A 24505-nucleotide genomic window follows, 5' to 3' on the forward strand; every position below is an offset into this window, starting at 1 on the left:
AACGTTAATTAGCCTTAGTAACCTCAAACTACTACCGCCAGCTTAATTACTGAAAGAACTTCTGCCTTAAACTCTTCGTCTGATTATTCCATTTTTATTAATACCAATTCTATTATTCCATTTCTACGGTGACACTTCTGATGCTAAACTACCAACCGATTTAACTCTAAATTTGAACACAGCATGCAACTGTCCGTGCTCGACTCGACATAAAACTTATTTAATTAAAGTAGTGTTTATCAAGTTTAAAGAATACAATTTCATTTATCAAGGTTCTGCTGTAAACAAAAATAAACTGTTTTAATTCATTTATTAATTTATTTAAAAAATAAAAATAAAAATATAGAGAGAAATTCTCCGTATTATACAAAGCTCTTTTACCACACAATTAAATTAACACGGCAGTCATAATGAAGGCAACTTTACTTTCTATGTAATGCTTTTCCATTTATTGGGAAAGCTTGAGATTTCTTTTCCTTTAGTCAGTTTCGTAAATCACTCTCTGGCATGTTGATTTAATTAATATTAGACTGCAGGTATATTTACAATGAGAAGGTCGTGAAGCGTGGCTTTACTAAACACTTACTCTTCTGTTTTTATGATAAATTAATTTTAAATTTCTCTAGATAAACGCATATAAACTTTTCAGCATTTCGTGGAGAAAAAATTAACCTCATTTCACAAGTAATTATGCGGAAGATATCCAGTTATTAATTTTGAAATATCATTAAAGGTGTTTAGATTGTTACAGCGTCTTCACTGAAAACTTAGCCGTGAATCTTAATTTATTTACTCATTGATGCAATGCTTTATCTATTACTAGTTTTAGTTGAACTCCGTTGCTATATTTCGCGTTAACTTCACAGTTAAAGTAAAAATTAAATCTCAAAATATTAAGAGAACATAGTTGGTCGCCCACAAACTCACTTCAATAGGAATGTGAAATAGGCAAAATTTAAGGCTGTTTCGTCTCAAAAATATGCTGTAAAGTGATGTCTCGACTCGGAAAATGTATATTTCTCTATTGCAAGAGCTGTGTCTCGACTCGAATTTTGTCAGCAAAATTCTGTTTTGTCTCGTCTCGTGCGCATTCCTACATTTGTACGCCTACCATATATTTTATGTACGTATGATCTGCAAATAGTGTCTAACTGAAAGGTCTTTGTACGCTGAGATCAATCAAAGATCATTGTCCATACTTCTTAGTGTACTGGAAACCCTTTCGAAAGTTGCCTCTAAATGATTAAATCACTTCTGCTGCCAAAAAACAGTAGATTCGTCACAGTTCATGGTTAAATCGTAAACCTTATCCCTACCCTCTTCTTAAAGACGCGTCTAACTTTCTTTTTAACCTCAGTTTCATTACTCAGTTCTCGGATCATATTGGTTCCGCTTTAAATTCTGTAAAACATTCCGGTATTCGTGAAATATAATGTGTGCCTTTCTTTAACACACTGGCTGTTGGACGTGAATCACCCAAGATTATGTAAATCACCTTATGTGTCAAGTTGATACACATAGCAGCCAATGTGTTAAGGTATAAGTATTACCCCATGTTGATCGGGATTGAAATTAGTCAGAAGTAAGGGGATTAATTCGTCGCAGTAATGGTAATTCTTAAAACTTACCCGATTTGCATGAAACGTTGCGTGTGCTTTCTTTAAGGCTTTCCTATAAGTAGTGTTAACTGAGGTTGAAATCGATCAGGGACAAAGGTGTGATAATTCATACTATCTTATATTTTTAAGAAAATGTAGTGATTTGTTTCCTACGAATTACCATATTTTCATAAAACATGTTGAGATTCCTTTAAATTAGGGTGACTAAATTTAGAAAATGAAGTAGGAGACACTCAACAAATACACACACACACACACACACACACACACACACACAAGACGCGCACCCAGAAATTTATGTTGGGGTTAACTGAAGTTTGGGGGGAGGGGGTTCACCAGTGATAGTCACTATGTCTAGTAGGGATGACTAAGATATCCGGATAGCAAATTGAAGAAACGGATAGTCCGGATAACGGATATGCGGATAATGGATAACAGGTAATGTCCAGATAACGGATAATACCCGGATTACGGATAATATCCGGATGACAGATAATATTTGGATAACGGATAATGTCCGGATGACAGATGAAGGATAATATCCGGATGACGGATAACTGATAATATCCGGATAACGAATAATATCTGGATAACGGATAGTATCCGGATAACAGATAATATCCGGATAAAGGATATCCGAATGACAGATAACGAATAACACCTGGATAAAGGATAATATCCGGATAACGGATAATATCCGATAACGGAAAATATCAGAATCTGGAAAAATATCTGGATAAAGAATATGTCTAGATAGTATTGAACTGGTATTATTCTACACTTAATAAAATGTTAAGTAATTTTACTTATATTCTCAGCAAAAATAATGCATAGGTACAACTAAATTATATTTATAAGAGAAGAAAGAGTTAAGATGTAGTGTAAGATGAAATTTTTACGATACATTAACTATTTCTCTTCTAGAGTAACCATAGTTTTCTTAAGTAAGTGTAGAAATGTCTGACGAGTTACGAAGTTGGGAGGGGGACAGTCAGGACCCGGTGGTTCACTTCGTGGGTGCACCCTTGACACACACACACACATACGTACATACATATCGTATAATATAGTCATTGTTATATCATTATGTATGCCAGTAAGGAGAAGTCTTCAGCTTTGCAAAATTATCAGATTTTTATTTATTTAATTTATTCCAATTTTAATTTTTACATTATCTTTTTAAACCTGAACAGGAACCAGTGTTCCTGGCATCGATCACTGATCTTCATGTAAACACTTTTTTTTTCTGCTGGCTTAGATATTTAAACTGATATTTCATAAATCGAGGTCACTGACGTTAATTATATTGTTGGTTTTTGTATATCACGTCAGAATTTTTCGCAATTTAATCATACTTATTAACAGAAGTTTCATATCTGTTCCATATACTGTATTTACTTTACACACACAAATAAATTGAACACTACTGTCTAATTACATAACAAAGAAGACAGAAAACTTCTTTTAATTACATAATATACAGCTGGAAGTTTTCTGTTCTAGATAATTTTGTCAGAATTATGCTTTACATTATTTTTTCTATACTGAGTTCTTCACTTTCAAAAAGGTCAGCTAATTCTGGTAAATTGTTCAGTTCTTTTCACGAGCACACACCGTCAACAACTGATGCCTGTACTTTTACGCTAAACTACATGCACAACAAAATGCATACCTATTTAAGCAAAAACTTTGGTTTCTTTGATTTCCTGTCGCAACTGTCCTCGTTAACATCACGTTGCAAGCACCAACAATAGTCAGCCATCATGTTTTCATTCCTGATATCGATGCTCCATGGTTTTTATGTCCTGGTAGAAGCGTTCGTCCTGTTCTTCACTTAAGGCTCCAAGATTTGATGACAAGATGTTCTTGATGGCTGTGTAGGAAATGAAGCTTGACATTCATATTTACTCTTAACTTTTGGACAGTCACGAGCATAGTGTCAACTAGAACCTTGTAGTTATGCGCCCTGTTTCCAAGTTTCCAAGAAAATTTTTAACTATATCAGAAAAGGCATGTTATGCATCTTTCTCTGTGGAATTCATGGATTGTAAGAATTCTTCATTTTTCATTAGCAACCTTATCTGAGGACCGTAAAAAACACGAGCTTTTATTTTCTCATGTGACAATGCAGGAAATTTCAAGCATATGTATTTGAAGCAAGCTCCATACTGATCCAGATCTTTTACATACAACTTCATTAATCCCAATTTAATATGCGGAGAAGGAAGGATCAACAAGCGTCTCGTTTTGGATGTTTTGTTCGCCGACTGCGAAGATTTTCCTGGCAGGCCATAATCTTCGTATCCAATGTTCATTTTTCGCACGGCTGTCCCATAGACACGAAAAGCATGAGTATTTCGTATAACTTTCTTGTTGACCAAGTTACATTGAATGACCTTTGAATCTCCGCACACAAACTAATTGTAGTAGTTTCATTGCTTTTTAGCTATCCTTCATGTGTACTGAGTAACCTATAGGATTTGAAACTAACTTGTTACTATTAGGCAGTAACACACACTTTAAGCTCCATTCTTCTGCATTGAACTCACATACCATATCTTCAATTAGTTCTGTCACATCTGTATATTACACAAGTTCTTTGTCTCTTTGAAAATATTTTAATAGATGTTTCTCTCTTTTCCGATATATGAAAGTTGTTCCAGGGGTTAATATTTTTCTTTCTTTTAGTCTTGAACCTAGTAACTCTACTAATGCCTTGGTGGAACAAGATCACGAATGAGATTGTTTAACTCTGCTTGAGCGAAAGGCTTGCACGGATCGGATTCATTGTCTAACGCTAAAATTCCTCATAATACTTTCTGTATTTGTGTTAATACCGGAATCGTCGTCGTCACTAGAACTTGCAAACATGCTGAATACAGGAACATGAATTTCATCGCTATGAGAGACAGGTCTTCTAGCCGACTAAAGATTAAGGTACTGAAGGATATGTTGAGATTTTTTGCTCATAGCAAATGCACTTGCCAAACAGAAATAGTAGTCATTTCACGCTACTATGCTACTTTACTTTCGCTACATTATTGAAATACCAAAACTGAGATTTTTTATTTAACCCTTAGTCCGCTGTATACATACATACCTTATTTGGTGCCCAGGGTTTATCTTGGTCACTCAATTTAATTCCGAAATATGAACTACATACTTTCCTTACAAATTTGCTAATATTTGTCCTCTGTTTTGGGATTATAAAAGAACCACAAATATATTTGGATCGCTCTTGCACTTTCTTGGAACATATGCCACATCTTTGATGACCACTAAAATAAAAACCAACCACAGAGATAACTAATTGTTTATAACGTTATGTATCTTTCCCCCGCAGGGAAAAGTACAACAAACAAATCACTTAATAGGTGTGTGTTAGAAGTGTTGGAATTCTGTGTAGGTTCCATTTTATATATTTATTCTTAATTGTATTATACCATAGATGTTTTTAATAATTTATTGCTTTGAGTACAGCGTTTGTTTATGTATTTATATTGTCATATTTTAATATAAGTATATCATGTTTTAAACTATGTGCTTTTTAACTTACGAAGTGATGGATATTATGGAATTTTAAATTCTTACGTTACAAAATTTTGATTACTCTAAATTTCTTATTTGTGGTTTCTAGTTTTGAACAAGGTATATGAAGATTGCCAAAAATCAATTTAATATTTGTATTACCAAAAGTTTCAAGGTATTAAAATAGTGCGTTCGTAACTGTTAGTAGTATGTGTATCACTGCTAAGAAAAAATGAAACTTTAAGTTTTACGTCCCACGTTTACGGCGGCTAAGCTAAAGGAGACGGTGATGATGAGAAACGAAGGAGATAGTGGAATGAAGAAAGTTGGAGGAAACGGGAGAAACCCGAGAAAACCCATGCACACGGAATTTGTCCACCACAGAACTCACTTGACGCAAGCTGGGATTGAACTAAGGACTCAGGTACCAGAGGTGAACGCTGAACCACTGAGCCATCGCGGCTCCCATCACTGCTACGAATGTCTGTATCAATGTTAGAATACATAGTTACGGTAATCAGTCAGTTTACAACATTGGTTTCTCCAACGCCATTTGCCGAAACTGTCCGAGACCATCGTTGGCGGGAGAGTTGGATTCTACCCCATCTATCCCATTTCCTTAGACAACAGTTTTTATAGTCTTGTTTATGCCGGAAAGGCATGTGTTCGAGCATAGTACTTAATATTATTCTTCACAGGTCCCCCAATTCTCATCCGTCCGCACCTACCAAATAATATTATCAATGTTACATTAATTGCCGGGAACGATAAGACGCAAAAGTGAAGACATCCTTAAAGTTTAGTTACACCTGTCACTACTTCCCAACGCACTCATTCCAGAGTAGGGAGGATGTTGTGCCCCTACACAATTTTATATGAAGGAGGAACGATTATACAACTTTGAAATTACACGATCCATCCTCAAAGTGCCTTATAGCTAAATACTAACGAGAACACATGACACTAATCTCTTTGTATCAGATATTTATTTTATCAGATATAAAGATCTTTTATATTGTTCATGTTATTATTTTTAAGTTTAGTTTTTGCACCACTAAGTACGCGACGTGAGCGAATGACGGAACGCAGACAGCTTATGTAAAATTTTAATATTGTCCGGTTAATAAAAATATCACAATTCACTTCATTCGAAATTAGTAGTGTATATACTTAAATTAGCGCTTCATAATTCATTTATGTAGGTACTAAAAATCTCACCTTTAATTAACACATTCTGTATATCGTGTCAACTATTGTCTTTTGTCTCACTCAGAATGACGTATTTTCGAAGAATTACGCAGTTTCTCTCAACATATTTATCATGAATCCCCCCCCCAAATGTTTAAGAGATGGTAATAGTTTAACACTATCGTACAGTAAAATAAAAAAAGTCAGCAAGTCATCACGAGCTTAGAGTATTTCACTTCTTTGTTTAATGTTTTAGATCTTTGAATTTATTATGTGTTTAAGGCTGCATCTTTCCAGCCACCCATTTATGGTAATATCGTTTTCCCACCTCCACTTAAACACACACTCTCACCACTTTTAGTTTTTGTTTTTCGTCTGTGCACACTAGGCGGCACCACCAGTCCAAGTTGCAAATCGTGATCTGCTACGGCACAAGATCTGGAGACATATGAAAGAGTCACCAAAATAGGCGTAAATTTTACTGTTTTAATAAGAATTGAAAAACTAGAGTGTCACATAGGCGGCCGTAGGCACTGAAGGTTTTTTTCAGTTATGAGAAAACCTTCAAGAACTCTGGTCCATTATTTTTATAACTATATGAAGTTCGATGCGATTGGGAACCACTATGTCAAAATATGCTTTTGGACAAAGTACTGAAATTAACTTAAAGTTTAAAATTCCACTTTGCGGTCACTGTTTTACTTATTAATATTCACTGGAAATAGGTCTTGGAAAACCCCATTCATACAAATTAGTTCTGGGAGATATCCAAGTTGACTACTCAAAAAGACTTTCGCCAAATATTTCATCGAATGGTTTGAAATGTCTTTTAGGATAGAAAGTCTATTCGCGATTATATAGACCGATATTAAGCTGTTTCGAAAACGATTTGGGTCATTTGTAAAAAATATAATTTTGAAGAAAAAAGTATCACGTGAATTCATATACAGGTAATATTAATGATGATAATAACTTGGGCGCTTCATTTTCTATTTCTTTAGATAAAAAAAAAAAAAATTGCTATTTAGTATGCACTAACTCACATTATTATTTTATCAATACTGAAAGCTGTTATTCAAATCACTGAAATATAATATGGTGACATAAACAATAAGACATGTACCTAAATGACAAAATATTTAAAATTCTTCTTTTATATGTAAATAAAAATATTTTTACTAACTTTATGCCAGGTAATATTCCAAAACTACAATTACTAAAAGCTTATATATATATATATATATATATATATATATATATATATATATATATATATATATATATATATATATATATATATATATATATATATAGAGAGAGAGAGAGAGAGAGAGAGATCACTTTCTGCATGACTATTGTAAATTATTGCATCATTAAAATTCAAATAACTACATACATAAACAAATATGTATGATTTATAATCAAGATTGCTTCTAAGCACATGCTAGGATTTTTGGCATGATACCATGGACAATATGTATAAAAGTAAAAATACTATTCATTACAAAATGTTTATGATATTATATCTTAAATCCTAATAAAATCAAATTATATTTATCAAATAGGTTGTAAAGATTCAGTTAGTCGATTACAAAACTGAAGAGGTGAATAATATATATGCTAAAAACTACAAGTTTGTTTAAAAACATTTATGACGTTAACATTTGGTCATTAAACCAAAACCAAATAACATATACGTATATATAAAAAAATGCAGTCACTTATACGCTTTAATATCTCGGAGCCATTCCTTTTAAATTAAATAATAAGGAATGGACCATATAGTGGATAGTTTGTCACATCATTACTCTCATTGAGTGCGTTCTTTCCCATATCAAGAAGTCAAACACTCACACTAAACCCCTTGGTTCCCTAACCCCCCACTACATGGCAACAAGACCTACTGTTCAAAACACTGAAATATGATATAATCACAAAACTAATAAAACATGTATCTAAATGGTAAAATATTTAACATATTTTAAGGTATTTTGTAAAATAAATAAACAAATAAATAAATAAATAAATAAAAAAGGGTTATGTAACATTTAAATTCAAACTGGAGAGTAAGAGTGTTGGCATTTGCTTCCGAAAACAATTTTAGTTTGTTTCCGTTTTGAAAAAAAGAAGAAGAAGAAGTATATAAACTACTATAACAGTACCAAATACTCATTTCATACACTAGTATTACATATGTTGTACCTTTTCTTTTACTATGTATCTAACGGCTCCCTTAACAAACGGTGGTGTAAGGTTTTAATACCAGCTGCGATGGATTGCCGTATAAGTAATTTAGGATAATATCGGTATATGTCTTAAAACAGTAGTAAAAACACATGCTTGGAATTTCACTGCCATGCTCCTTTTACTCATCCCAATTTGCTTATTTTAGGATTTACAAGATAATTTAAAATGAACTGCAACGTGTAACCGGAACAATTAAGCTCGACTCTTAAGTACTTCAAATATGGGTCTCACACAGTCAATTTTTTAAACAAAATTTTAGCACTTTCTTTATGAGTTTCGTTACAAGTAAATTCAGATAAATCAATTTTAGTAGTATGATTGAAATTTAAATGAATTGTAGTTTCATGTTCCCGTGAATCTACCTTTTTACAATTTTGCGTTACTAAATCTAAATCTTTTTCATGAACATGCTTTTTAGCAAGTTCTAACCCAATTGTTTAGTCTTTTGAGCAGGTTTCCAGACTCTCATACGATCTAATGAATAAGTTACGCAGGACTCACCTGCAAGTGGATCTACAAATCCAAACACTTTGTCGGTGACCTCATTTACAAAGCAACAGTTCTTTATAAAAATGACAAAAAAAATACTGATTTTCTTGTCTACAGTTGAACTGAGATCACTTGAAAAAATTGTAATTTTCATATCGTTTCCTGATTTTTTTTCTTTTCTGCAAAAACCTAAGTTTATTTTCCCAATTCATTTTCATCATATTCGTCATTTATCATGATTCCAAAATGCCGAAAGACAGTATATTGCAGTTTTACATTAAGGTGAAAACTAACTGAAGCTACCACATACAGAATAATTCAAAAATATAGCAATTTGCTGAATATACTTTTCCTACATTACATGATCGTCATTATACAGCAATTTAAATAGACAATTCGTCTCTGTATGATTCTTTCTGACTACCGGTCTTCTTGGATGATATGGGTTAACATAGTGGATTTTGATTTTATATTCTTTCATTTTTTCTTTAAATTTGTTAGAAATGAAATAACTACCATTACCAATTAAGACAGACAAAGATACTCCGAAAAGCAGAAAGTAATGTTGTTCCAAACAGTTTAAAACACATCTGGCAGTTGCATTTCTGATTGGAAACATTACAAAGTATCTACTGAAGACATCTAATACTGATAAAGCAAACTTATTTCCATTGTAAGAAGCTGGATAAACATCTAAAGAGAGCATATCTCGTATATTTTTTACAGCAACAATGTGTAATGGTTTACCCGGTGGAGAATTTTCTATTTTTGTTCGTATACAATCTGTACAATCGCTAATGTAATTAATAACATCTCTTGTCATTGATTTCCAGTAACAATATTCTTTAATAAAAGCAACAGTTTTTTCTGAACGAAAATGCCCCTCTTCATGGAAATTTTTTGAGAATTTTGTGCAAAAAAGAAGATGGTATACAAATTTTCCAAGAATCTGTTTTTGTTTAACAATACACCTTATCCAATTTGAAAAAGTTTCAATGCTCCTCCTTGTTACCTTTACATATGGATCATTAGGATTTTCCATAAAGTTGATTATCTTTTCATACTCTGGATATTCCTTTTATTTATTTCTACATTCTTTAACAATAAGATTTCTAAAACATAAGAGTAAAACTTCAAAATTGTTAATTTCGTTTCATTCTGTTTCTGACTGCATTATAATTCGAGATAGAGCATTACTAGCTTGATCGTCTTATGCTTTAATATAAATTATTTCTACATCGAAACCTTCTCTATGCTTCACCTTGTTAATCTGGAATTCCAATTCATTATTGTATGAAGGTATGTCAAAGAATGTTGATCAGTGTAAATTTTGATATATCTACTTTACAACAATTGACCCCATTTTTGTTAAAATCAACTACAGTTGACAAAGCCTCTTTTTCAGTTGTAATATATGTTTTTTAGGTTGTTTTAATGTTTTACTATAAAATTCGAGGATGTAGCGTTCACCATCAACTTTCTAAAGGAAAATATTACATAAAGCAACTGAACTTTAATCTTATACAAAAATCAAGATCCAAACGAGGATGTGCTAACAATACATCTTTCGCTAAATGATTTTCTTGTTTTTCTCAGTGATAGCTATCGATTCGTTGATCGTTGGACAATTTTTTCCCGTTAAACGATAATAATATTGTACAATTTAAAATTATATTTAATATTTTCTGCTCTATTTTACAATATGAAAGAAAATAAAAATAATATGTCTATCAAAATAAGAAATTCAAAATAATCTTTAAAATTGTATTTTCCGTTACTAGATTCTAATTACATTTACTTTTTTCACCGTCTTTCGCAACCTCCATATAATCCTCTTCCGACCCAGGTTGAGAAACCTCGCTTCCTCCAAGCAGCAAATTACAATTTTTTTTCTTATCTCGGTACAAATAATTAAAATTTATTAATATGTTTTGTATGCCAATTGTCAAGATCATAAATAACTGTTCCATGAAAGATTATGACTCTTATTGATGCGATACTTAAGTTATCATCCTTCGGACACTAACAAATATTATCAATAAAAAGAAAATGGCTTAGAATTCGCACTTTTTCTTCAGTCTTCAAAATAAAGAAATATCAGTGGTTAATATCAGAACCTGAACTTACGAGAGGCGAAGTACTTTGAAACTAAGTAGTTAGTGTGTTTGTAGTATTTTGGTAAATATTGCACGTAACTCGATCGTCCATGTTATATGTCCTCACAATTAAAGAAGCATTGATATTTAAAAATGATAAGTGATATCTGAAACATACTGGGCACTCTATTTCATGGCACTTTCTAAATACTTGTACTTGACTAGTAATAAGACCAAATGCTATTTTTCCCCTTAAGTTTTTGTTTCATTGTTTTGAAATTTTATATGAAAATATTTGAATCCAAATTGGCTTCTGATTATAAGTGCAATTCATACTTTTCCAATGTATGCTGTATCCCAGATCTTTAAGTTATCCCCTAGCATTTATTATTTGCGAAACAAGAAATACAGTGCCGGATATGGCCTGGTGCCGGGGGTATAGGGCCCCCAGTTTTTTGGGTGACAACAGTAATTTAAGCTATTATTTATATACCTATCATAGTTTGGGTTCTGGCTGCCCCCAAGTTTTTACCTTCTAGATCCGCCACTGGAGAAGTAAGATTTTCTCGTCTCGATTCTCGAAGAATTATTCCTCATCTCGATTCTAGGAAAGCTCTTTTCATTTCGTTTCAGAAAAAGAAAAAAGTCTCATTTTATGCCCTATTTTTTTAAGTTCATCTAGAAGTTATTAAAATCCTTCCACGCCACGAGAGGTCTACGAAGGGTGTAATATAACAATATTTAAAATATATTTATCATTGGAATATAGTTTGTTATGACATGTGTATCTTTAAATGTTGAGAAATGTTCTTAATTATGTTCGTACGATCACTTTATCAATTTACAGTTTTTATACTATGAATCATGTAATAGTAAAACAGTATTTGAGATCAAAGACTTGGGCGAAATAGTGTTACCCACGAGACTCGAGAAACTTCTAGTCTTGTTTCCATTCCCTTCTTGAAAACAAATGGAGGGGTTCAGTGGTAGAGCGATTACCTCTGGTGTGTGGAGTCCTTAGTACTATGCTCGGCCAAGTAAGCTTGTGGTGGACAATATTGTGTCCGTGCTCTTTCTCAGGATACTCCTGTTCTCTCCTACATTATAATTCCACCAATTCGTCCATAATCATTCACTTGCCTTAATCATCCGTCTTCCTTAGTCTAAAGGGCATGACGTAGGATATTAAACCGAAAATATTTCATTTAGTTTTCATTTCCGACAGCGAATTATTAATTTTCACGTTTGTCGTCTCGTCTCGTTGAAAATATACTTATTGTCTCGTTTTTGAGGTGAGAATTTCTTTGTCATGTGGTATCCCTCCCAAGTGAGTAGAAGATATTGCCACCCTATATGTGGTTTATGTTACTAGTTTTTACGTTGTTGTGTGTTACAGTGGTCGAAGTGAGACAGTATGCGGTAGTATGCCATACCTCCTGTGGTTTTTCAGTTATCAAGACATACCGTCACTGGAGAGTGGATGCTTTAATAAATCCATTTTTATATACAGTAATTGACGAATAGCTTTACACGTAAAAAGATTTTATTATTTGTGTAGAAATAATTTCCAAGTTGACAACACCGACATTTTTGTTATTTTTCCGTATCTTTTCTTTTTCGAATAAGGCGTCTTCAAAGTTGTTCAATTAGTTTATATTTTGATGTGACAAACTGTAAATTTTTCTTTCTTATATGTGTGCGTGTCTTCTTGCCTTAATGCATAACAAAGGTCGTCTTTTGACCATGGATGGACTTAGGGGTTGTTTGCTGTGGGGACGGGTCTTTTGAGGGTTTGGAATACCCCTTAGTCGGGTGGGGAGTCCGGGAGTTTTCCCGCAGGAAAGTGTTAATGTAAGAGCTCGGTTTTTGAGCATTTTCGTGTATAATTCTTTATAATTCGTCATAAGGGGATTATTTTTTTTCAGAAAGTTGTAGGTGGGGAATCAAACTCTCTCCATGCTTCCTACCCCCATAACTAAAGAGAAACTCTCCAATCAGTCTGCATGTAAATAGAAATGCAATCTTTTAGGCAACATACCCTCATTGCATTTCAACTTTTAGGTAGCCGGTATGTCGTGTCAAAATTGTAATAAAACATACCGGCTCTTTTTTTTTCCACTTCGAACACTGGTGTATTAAGTAAATAAATAACTTAAATGTCAGATGTAAAATCTGTTTAGTTTCGGTATAAGTAGGAAATAGCTTGACGATGAAAATGTTTATTTTTAGTAGTGAACATTAGTTTTTTTTTCTTTAGCTTTTTTCTATACATACCTTTTTGTTTTCTTTATTGAAATGCAAATACTTACAATTCGTTATTCTTTTACAGATTTAATGAAATTCCGGATCTCGCCGTTAGGTGGCAGAGCTATCCAAACATGACGGCAACGTCTTGCTGTTTGCCTGTTATATTGCTACATCTAGTGGCAGCTACAGCAATGTCAAACAGAGGAGGTATGAAACAAATTTTTCTTAGTTTTTTTAACAGTTCACCGGTCCAATTTGTTCACACAATTTTCTTCTTATCATTTTAACATTTGTTTTCAAATAATTATAATTGCTCCAATATCATCATTCCTGAGTAATAGAGATTTGGCTGGTTAATTATTACAAATTGAGAATCTTCCATGTAATGTGGTCCTCAGCATATCTCTTTGTTTTGAAGAGTTGCCTAATATTATAACCACGTATATTATATTGCCACAGCTCGTATATTTGGTGTTAATGCATACGATTACCTATTTTAACTATTACCTATATTAGCAATAATTATACTGAAACATACACCAATCTCAAATTCTAAATCACTATATCTGGATGAGAGAGATTTCTTATCTTACATCGCAGCTCAAAAATCAGACATTTAACTGTCTTGACATCTCTATAGCAACGTACAAACAGAAATATATCTATATCAATCGACAGATATTGCTTACATTATTTCTTTCTTCTTCTTCTACAAAATGTTTTAGCACTGCTGCCCTGATTACGAAAGAAATATATAAAATACAACCTTATCGTTGTATCTGTCTCCTGAATCAAAAGGAATCCTTAAATCATTTAGAATTTTAGGAAGAATCCTGGACCATACATTAGTTTCTATGATATACAGACAGTGTAGTCCCATTACTTTTTGAACTGCCCTTATATTACAAACATGATTTATTTTACATATTTATTTTAATATTTCATTTTATTATATTTTTCACAATGATTAATTATATATTTACTGAAATAGAAACGAAATAGGGCATATTCAAAATTTGAAACTTTAGTTATTATTCTAGGTCTATGATAGAATTCTATATCTTGGAGCCATTACAAGTTACAATATAATATAAAGATGTTCTTTTCGTTCGGGCGCAGTTGTTATAAAAGCAGAAAACTTTATCTGTATGTCAAGGAATAAAACAAATATTACAATAAATCATAACGACAATTAAAGAAAAAGGAACTAACACTAATTGGTATCGCTTTAAAATTATATATGGAACAAAATTATTTTGCTAAGAATCAATCAGAAAAATCAAATGTTACTTAAATTAGCTTTAAATTAACTTCTTGAGTAATCTAAGTTTTAATAATTTGTAATCGATTGTCTGGAATTGCAATTTTCACTATTTGTACTAGGTTTAATGCTAATGTTACGTATTAGGATTATTACGTGTATTCTTATTTGCACTATACTGAACAGACATCTGATTTTCATAATTTTGAACAATCAAGAGTAAGTGATTAAAGTTCACACACTGGGAAGAAAGTAATACTGCTTATACGTATGGCAGTAAAATCCTAACTGATGCTATAATTCGGGAATCTGGTTAAAATGGATTGAGTTGTTTCAATCCATTGTAGGTATTTATGACGAAATCCATAATATTGTAATTTATACGGCTGTCTTAACGTTTGTTACGAATTTGGGAGTCTCGATTAGCTAGAATAAAATCGTTTTCAAAATTTTCCAACAAAATGCTTTTAAAATCTTCATAGCTACATAGTCTAGACCTAATTGATATGTACCAGGTAGAACATGGTGGAACTAACACATGAGGCAAGATCTTAAGATAGATTTATCTGTACCAGTTAAATCGTATTCTTTCTCATATTTTTCAATATAAGTAGTAGGTGGACCTACTGGTGTATTAGCAATTTGGGATACTTCCGGAAAAGTTTCTCTAATATGAAGATTTTGGTGGGTTACCGTATCATTCCGTTGACTGTTCTTGAAATACAAGAATTCACGTTGCAGATTACGAATTCCGGCAGAATTATTCTCAATCCGAGCAGTGTTATTATCAATCCGCTCTTCTATTTCACTAAACTTATTCCTTAGATGTTGTGGTACTTGTTCAAACTTTGTCCATTATGCCTTCAAGATTAAAACTAAAATTTGTGACTGTGAGTAAACTTCTTATCCCATGTTATATTTGTCGGTTTCTTGACTATCAATCATTATCTTCTGTAAAACCTTTTAAACAAGTGGAAAATGGAAAGAAAGACTGTCTAAGTAATCTGCTTTTTCGAAAGATTTGGTGTCAATAATAATCCTCTTTATAATACAGAAACATGTCAGTTTGTGAGTAACTCTAATATCCTGGAATGTTATGCAACCATACTTAAGAGATTTGTAATGTTGGTTATAGAAGGACAAGAGGCACAATGAGAATTTGTTGTAATTAACGCAAATGTCTCAGCGCATCACGTTAATTCCTAATAGTGAAGAGTCACGATGATAGATGTCACTATGTGCGCAATGACTTGCCTCTTGCCTAATAAATGCCGCTACTTGTGGAATTGCTGTGTAGCGAAGTCCTTGAACAGGTGCATAAAAATATGGTATGGAAAAAATGAAATGAAATCTTTAAGTTTTACGTCCCACTATTATGGTGGTTACGCTAAAGGAGACGGTGATGATGAGAAATGAATGAATTGGTGGAATGAAGAAAGTGGGAGGACACGGGGCAACCCCGAGAAAACCCACGAGCACGGTGTTTGTCTACCACAAAGTCCACATGGCGCGAGTTGGGATCGAACCAGGGACCGCAAGCACCGGAGGTGAACGCTCTACCACTGAGCACGCCTCCAAAATATGGTATGGAGTTTGAACTGATTGGTGGGCGAACTCAAAATAAATAAGTAAATTTGTCAAGTGTAAACAATTAATGACTTTAATTAAGAACGATTTTAGCCTTTAGTGTATCCACACTTTCCAACTAATTTTTTATTGATAACCACAAAACAAACAATAGTTCGTACAAAGTAGAGAATGCGGGTGTAACAACAACAACGACTAATAATAATAATAATAATAATAATAATAATAATAATAATAATAATAATAATAATAATAATAATAATAATAATAATAATAATAATAATAATAATAGATTTTACATTTGAAACGGTCAGCTTTAGCGCAGATGTACCTCACTTTATTTTCTGAAGTATCGAAAACATCTTTATATATAAATAATTATATACAATATATACATACTCATTTAAATAATGTTAACCTGGCCCTACATATGCAGAACTGATACACGGGTAGAATGGAAAATCCCTTGGGAGTGACGATATTTCCCTACTTATTATTTTTTGGAATAAAATTCACCTCGCTACTAAGTTACGGGGTGGTTGGTGAATAAAATAATATTATTATCAGAAGTCGGCAAATTAGTGACATTGATTCATATGAAATTAAAGTTTGAACTAGTGGTTGTGGTATTTCTAATCTTACATAATTTAATAACTATAGATGTTCAAATATGTCCACTCTCTGTGTCGAAGTAATCAAGTGTAAAGAGGTTTTTTTTTTTTTTTTTTTTTTTTACACTCTTGCCTCTTTCACCCTTCCTTCACTTCGATTGTTATGATTTTGCACCCTGTATCTAAATGAAAATAAGTTATAGGGGGGTCTATCATAGTTGAACATGGGGGGGTCTATCATAGAGCTCCTTCATCCCGAGCTCTTAAACATAAGAGTTGAAAGACATTTACGCAGCAAAGAAATAGAAATATCTGAAATTCATAGAAGCTCGAATTCAGGGCGTAAAAAGAAATAGTTCACATAAAACACATATTTGACTCATCTCAACGCTTGACTGCACATCAGAGTATCCTTGGAAATGCACTGACAAGTCAGTGACAGGAAGATATGTAGTGACGTCGATACTCGAAACCCCGGAGGCTTGGAATACTCGAAATCTAGAAGACACTGTTGTTTGGTTAGTATTTATGAAGTAAAAGTTTCATATATAGGTTACTGGTATATACCCTTTTTTTACTCCACTCTATATTCTCTATGTTCTGCATTTACATCGGGTTTATCTTGAAACAATAATGAATGTTGCTTATTTGAGTTTAATACAAACTCCTAGCAAATAATATTCTACTTTTCATTGAAGGTTCGTTAGGAAGGAGAGGTTCGCCATGCACAACGGCCGGTTTCTACCCTCACGCAGACGACTGCCGCCTTTTCTATAGTTGTCAGTGGAAAGGATACGATCTGAATGCAGTCCTGTTCTCTTGTAAGGAAGGAGATCTCTATGATTTGGAAACAAAAACATGTAGACCAGCAATAAATGTGGCACCAAGAGAAGGATGTTCACATTTAGCGAACTATGGATCCGATCCATGGGGTAAGTCTCGAGTTATAAGTTTGGATAGCGGTTTCCTTGTAATTGAATATAAATTAGTGAAAGCAATGAGACTAACTGCTTTATAGAAATAGGAAGGAATACACAAACTTTTATTTTCATCCTACTAGAAAGAAATTAAAGAAACTGAGCAAGTACTTCTATTTGAAAGTACTATTGTAAATTTCAATTGTTTATATTTGAGTCGAATTTAGTTGGAGCCAGTTTGGGAAAACATTGCGCTTGTGGAACATGCTGAAGATATAATACGGAGTGTTCAGATACATACTGTACTCGTTAAGTAACACGTGTAACCATCCGAAGGACACAAACAGCTACATGGAGAGATATCCAGTCGTACACGCACTAAATGTCCATCTGGAGTATAGTATTTCATGTTCACTGTGGATCTTGGAGTAACTGGGTGATGGCCGTTGCCTATCGCACAATGTTACATACCTCGATAATACCTGGGTCCCGAGACCTACCTGGCCATTTCAGAAGGAGTATACCGAGTGTTTTACGCTGTGTATGATATCGGGACGCTCGTTATCCAACTGAAACATAAGACCACGAAGAGCTACATACAGAGCTACATAAGATCGAAGGCAGGATTGACTAAATTATAAATGTACGATGTACTTGTAGTATTCTTCAAATAAAGACCACAATAGAGTGGAATTGTAGCTTATTGGCCCCCATATCATAATGCCAGATGTGGGTGCTGTATGGAGAGTGCAATCGTGTACTGGACTCAATTTCATGTCAACGAAACGCACACGATTGTCACTGTGTCCGAGATATAAATGACTCGTATCGCTGAATACTATCTCCCTCCATTCGTCACGCCACCAGAGTCTCTGCGGGCACCGCTGAAGGCTCTCTCGGTGCTCAGCAGATGTCAGAGGTAATCATGCCAGAGAAATGCAGGGATGCATCCTTGTCTCAAACAATCAATTGTTCAGTAGTTGTACACATTGGAGGAACGGTGATTATGACTACACTAGTGGTTAGTTAGGGTGGGTGCTTTTACATTAGGTGCGAGCGAATTGTACGAATTTAGAGTTTACACGATTATTTTATTAGAAAAGCTTCCCTCCCTGTGAAGGTCAATGACTAGCTTTCCCCTTCTGCAGTGGTGAGTGGTGGGAGGTAGGGGAGTTTCCTATCAGGTTGTCTGGAACTGACTTTAATCACGTAGCAGTAAGGGAGATCTTAAGTCGCATTTATGGATTCAAAGTCGCAGCAATAGGTTCCATATTCACATTTATCCTTCTTTCGAAATCTGAACTGCTAGACATGGTTACCTCCTGTTTCGCAGAATGCCTTAAAACTATACAACGTTGCCAAGTTTACCCATTAATGTTCCGCAGAATAGAATGAAAAGTTTTGATTGAACCTCAATATAAGAAATATTTGTTGAAATGAACAAAACACTAACATAAATCCAAAGAGGTGCGGCTCGCAATTGGGCTCTGTCGCACAAGTTCAATCGTGATTTTCTGCGACAAAAACGAATTACAAGCACACAGACACATAAAAAATATTTTGGAATGAACAATAATGCATTAACCTTACGTAATAAATTTAGTATACAGGTGAGACTCTTAATATCAAAGGATATAATAATTGGATTGTAATTTCAACTATCCGAATGAGTGCAATGAAATACTGCATTAAAGTATGGAATAAGGCAACCATGCCAAACCAAAACCTACTCTTAAGAACCCGAGTACAACTGTCTAAACGTCTCCACAATCTCCGAAAAGTTAAATTGCCTGCTTCTGGCAGCCACATTCTCGGACAGTGCTTGCTTCAAAAGCAGAATGAATTTGTATATATAGGGATAATTTATGTCTACTTCCTATTAAACTTGAAATGCTAAACCTTGGCATGGTTCGTGCTTTTATCGCTGTTATGAAATTGGTTTCTTATTACCATGAAACATTAATAAAAAAATATAATTAGTACAACGTAAGGAGTCAAATAACAATTCAATATAAAAAAGTAAACTTTCAAATATTGCTGTATTAACGGGTGGAATGTTGCATTCAGGTCAACGTACGTGTCCACCAATAATCTAGGAAAACCTGTGCCTCCGGGATGTCGGGTACATCGTCTTGTATATATGGAAATGCATCAGGAATGTCTTTAAAAGGAGTGAGTGGAAGTGCATTTGCTCTCCTAACGTATTTCCTCATATCATTATCAGTCTTGTAAAATGGAGCCAATCCAATAACTTGTACTTTTCTCCATATGGATTGGGTAAAATGAAACAAACAAACGCGTAATGTCGCTTGCTAGAATGTTTCTCTTGTAGCGTTTATTGCCGATTGTTCAAAGTCAGTCATAAATTCTTGCACACGAAACTGGAAGCAACAATCTTCAGCTTTTTTCTTGATTTGCTGAAGCATGAGTGTGTACAATGATTTAGTTTTGCTTTGCAATAAGCAGAGGAGGAGTTGAAAAAATGTCCGAAATACTTTCCGTGCAATGTATATATAACTATGAAAATAGATGAGGACAAATTTTAAATGTTCCATTGTCACTATCTTTTTGTTCCTTTCACTTTCCGATGTGCTGATATACCAGCTATCTTGACTTTCACAATAATTTATGAAATAATTTTTTATTACAATTTGTGTATGTGATTACAATATTAGGATGGAATCAATTTCTCAACATCTAATACAAATATCGGTGTACTTCTGGTGCAGTACAGGCTTTCCACAAAAAGTATGTGAAAGGTTATGTAAAAAGTATATTTTCTCTTTCTGCGAAACAAGAACACACGCATTGGATTATTTTTCTGTTCTTCGAAGCATGGCAACGCTGAGCGTGGAAAACCAGTTTGAACCCCTTTCTGCGAAACAGGATTCTGTAAAACAGGAACACACTGCTAGACTCATCACTTTCACTTTTACAATGTGATATGAAACTTACTCATTTCATTATAAATAATACATATTAGCTCTTTGTTAGAAAATTGTCTTCAGCACTGAGAGCCGTGTTCAATTCCTGTTTGGAGTCATGTAGTTCGGATCGCACGTTAAGGTGTAGGTCAATGTTTTATAGCCTTGCTGCTGAAGGGGACATTAAACCTCAATGTAACCAATCTTCTTTAGAAACAGTGTTGGGTTGCATAAACTGCCAGTTAAATTAATAACTTTAACTTTCTCAGAAATTTTTAAGGTACCATTTACAAAATTATAGCTTTACCATAAATATTGTAAAGTTACATTATTGGGTGGTTGAAATATTAGTTTTTTTTTTCAGCAGCGAGACAGTACGAGATGTAGACCTACAATTTAAGGTGGAATAAGGGCCACCGTAATGCAACCAAGGTTCAAGGTTCTGTCCTCGAGAATCGAGCCTGAGAATTCACACAACAATATTAACTTTATTGGAGACAGCATTTCTGAATTTAACCTTGAGACATAATCCACATTTACTTGTTTTACCAGTCCGTCTCATTTAGCCTAGCCGGCATAATCGTGCGACGTAAACTTAAAGATTTCATTTCATTTGTTTTAGCAGTAATAATCGTGCGTACGCATATTGTAATGTATTTCCCATGTTATGCTAATAAGGACACTTTTGGTCACCATTCTTCAAGGCCATTAATTAAAGATTTTTATTCATATTCCTTAGCATTAATATCCAATATCCACTATCACTGTACAAAATGTGGACCTTATGAGCGACATTATTCGGTTACTGAAAAGGATAACATGCCGATGCAAGCATAATTTAAGTAATTTATTTTTTTGAATATTGACCAAATATTCATTGTTGTATGCAAGAGTTTTGTCACTGTTAAAACTGTAATTTCCATCTATAAGAATTGTAAGAGTTATCTGAGTTGTTGCAAATGAAGTGTTATATTAAGTAGCTTTGCAATAATAAATCTAATTGTTCTCTTGTTAACGTCATTGGCATCAATTAACACACACGTGTAGACTTTGGATAATTCACTGCATGGTCAGCTAGGAAGCAGCGAAGGTTAAGGATTGGCAGTTGAAATTTCATTAAACAAAGGAAATACGCCGGGAAATGCCTTCATTAAATTGTTAAACATCAGTAAGTTTTTCTCTCTCGTTTGCTGATTTCTTTCTTGTTTGCAAGCAGAAATGTTAAGGGAAACATTCAAGGTCAATAGAAATGTCTGAATTATCAATATTTTACTTCTGTTTAACGAGGATTGTATTAAAATTTCATCTTAAAAGATATACTTATGCATTGGCGTATTTAATTAAGATTTTTTCGGGGGGGGGGGGGGAGATATGCTCAACACGAGGAAGTTGGAGGGCAGTTGCCCACCTTTCAGAATTCGATATATTTTAATCGATTGTCTACTAATATACTAGGAAAAACGTGAAACTCGTATGTCGGTGGAGGATCTTACCCCCCCGCCAGGCAAGTCTGAAATGATGCTCCTGCAAACACACGTTCTATAATCTCATTTCAACTTAACTGATTTCATTTTAGAAAAAATGGAAATTTACAATTTTATCTCTGTACGTTTTTACCTGAAAGAAAATGTTGTGACAAGTTTAAGCTGAAATATACTGATTACAGTTTTAATAGCAATAATTGTAGACTGGTGAATCTTATGTGATATCGTCCCCTTGTTTGCAAAGTGTCGTATCTCAGGTTTTCTCATTTTTCAGAAGAGCGACTTGAAATTTTGCATCTATTTCACTTTCCTGTTACGCTCGTGTTTATCAACAAATATTTACCAATTTTTGACACAATGTAATCAAAAGTACTTATACCACATGTTCAAATTATATAATATTGTAATAGTAAGCCATAAAAAATATGTTATTTGAGATACGTCACTTTGGAAGAAAAATGTTCGTTTTAAGAATGAGTTACGTCACTGTGCATAGTTCTTGGGATATAAGAATAATGACAAATTGAAGTTGGAAAACTGTAAATTTGTCTATTTCTATACATGTAAGTTGCTGTAATTATCTTTGATAGAGTAAGTTATAAAAAATAGTAAACAAAAGGATAGGACCAAAAGTCTTATTTCTTTCATTAATTAATTAAACATGTTTATGAAATCAATAGTAAAAGAACGAACTAATAGGGTTTATGACCTATCACCAAAAAAGGAAACAATGTGGTATGAAGTAAATACTAGAAATCAATACTATGAATTGTATATGAAACTGTATGAAAGAAAAATAAAATTCAAGACAGCGCAGCGTCTAAATAATGAAATTAAAAATAAGTTATCTTATCCAAACTAGAGTATAATAGTAGATACTCGTTTAAGTAAACATGAGTATAACTTAAAATGAGTACAGTTAATAACACCTCCATACAATACTGAAAATTACTGAACCATGTCTATAAATAATTGGCAAAAAACAGTCCTGAAGTTAACAAAAGTACAAAAAGAAAGAAACTCGTTTTTGTTTAAAACCGCTCAAATGGTCGAGTTGCAAGTACAATAATGGTGCTCAGACATTTGTATGGTAAGGGTAGGTTCGTTGCACAGAGTTATTAAGTGCGTATTTGTCTTGGGCGACTTTCAGCTTTCAAGGTTAAGCTTCCCGACCTTAAAATCTTTTACGCTTTTTTTTTCTTTCTTTTGAGGCGTTTAAGTTGGAGTTCCTTTTAGTCTAGTTGTAGATAGATGGTTTTGTAGAAAATAGTTGTCAGCAGTGACGTAACTGGGTGAGGGGGGCAAATGGGGCTTGTGCCACGGGCTCCGGATTGGGAGGGCGCAAAATTGTTCAAATAAATATTTATTCACTATAAGGCATTGGAAGGAGTTTTAGCAGACTAAAGATTATAAAAAGACCTCAGAAACTTAACAGGAAAACGACGACTTATCAACCTTAGGATTATATCCATAGAGCATAAGTTAGCTTCAAAGCTATATTTTAAAAACCTTTATAAAAACCTTTGTATCGAAAAGAGCCCGCAAAGTTAAATTTTAGTTCCAGATTTTTTGTGATTACATTTAACTTATATCGATTTTAGAGATTTGCAAAATGTCCGAGTGTAATACTCGAAATAACAGCTTCACTATTTGTTATAATTAAATATTCTATTCTAAAGCAACAGACTGTTGATTCATTCTACACATATGCACATCCCGATATAATTCCAAAAACATTGTGGTTTGCAGTTATTGTGATAAGAATATAAGAATATGTCAAGTATGGTACTATCAAATTATTTGGAAATCAAATATTAATTAGTTTGGTGTTTCATCTTGTACTAAAAATTAAATTATGTACTGCAATTTTGAAATCAAGCTTTACCACTTCAAGAAAAATGGAATAGGAGAATTGCTGTATGATGCCAATATTGTGTGTAGTCGAGGAACATTTTGGTTTGGTTGGTCATGGGGGGGGGGGGGGAGGTGCAAGTTCTTGTCCCGGCAATAACTAGCCGAGTTGCGTCGCTAGTTGTCGTTGATCTATTTCCATCATGTTCTTCCAGTGTACCGGTACGTCTTTTACATTACTTCCCTCTGATTCTCGAATTTGTAGAATTCTAAGTTCTTTGGAGAGCTGCTTGAAGTTGAGGAAGTCACTATGCTGTAGTTCCACTATCTTTAAAGGTTACTTTCTACGAGTCAGCTTAATCACAAGGACCAGTTGTGAAGGCACATAAATGTTTCCTGCTTCCTTAAACAAATTATGCATTAAGGTGAAAACACACACACACACACACACATACA

The 24505-nt window shown here is 33.7% G+C and overlaps 1 protein-coding gene across 2 annotated transcripts in view; it reads left to right on the forward strand.

Moving 5' to 3' along the window:
- LOC145664516 (uncharacterized) overlaps positions 1–24505 on the forward strand; it is a 228240-nt gene that overhangs the window by 167116 nt on the left and 36619 nt on the right. For both annotated transcript variants that reach the window (XM_081731252.1, XM_081731251.1), the window contains exons 2-3: positions 13497–13621; positions 17572–17805. In XM_081731252.1, the coding sequence (XP_081587378.1) occupies positions 13546–13621; positions 17572–17805 (310 nt within the window). In that variant the 5' untranslated portion in view covers positions 13497–13545. The remainder of the gene's footprint in view (positions 1–13496; positions 13622–17571; positions 17806–24505) is intronic.

This window comes from Thermobia domestica, chromosome 11 (assembly GCF_964235325.1).
Source record: "Thermobia domestica chromosome 11, izTheDome1.hap1.1, whole genome shotgun sequence".
In the NCBI taxonomy this organism is placed as follows: Eukaryota; Metazoa; Arthropoda; class Insecta; order Zygentoma; family Lepismatidae; genus Thermobia; species Thermobia domestica.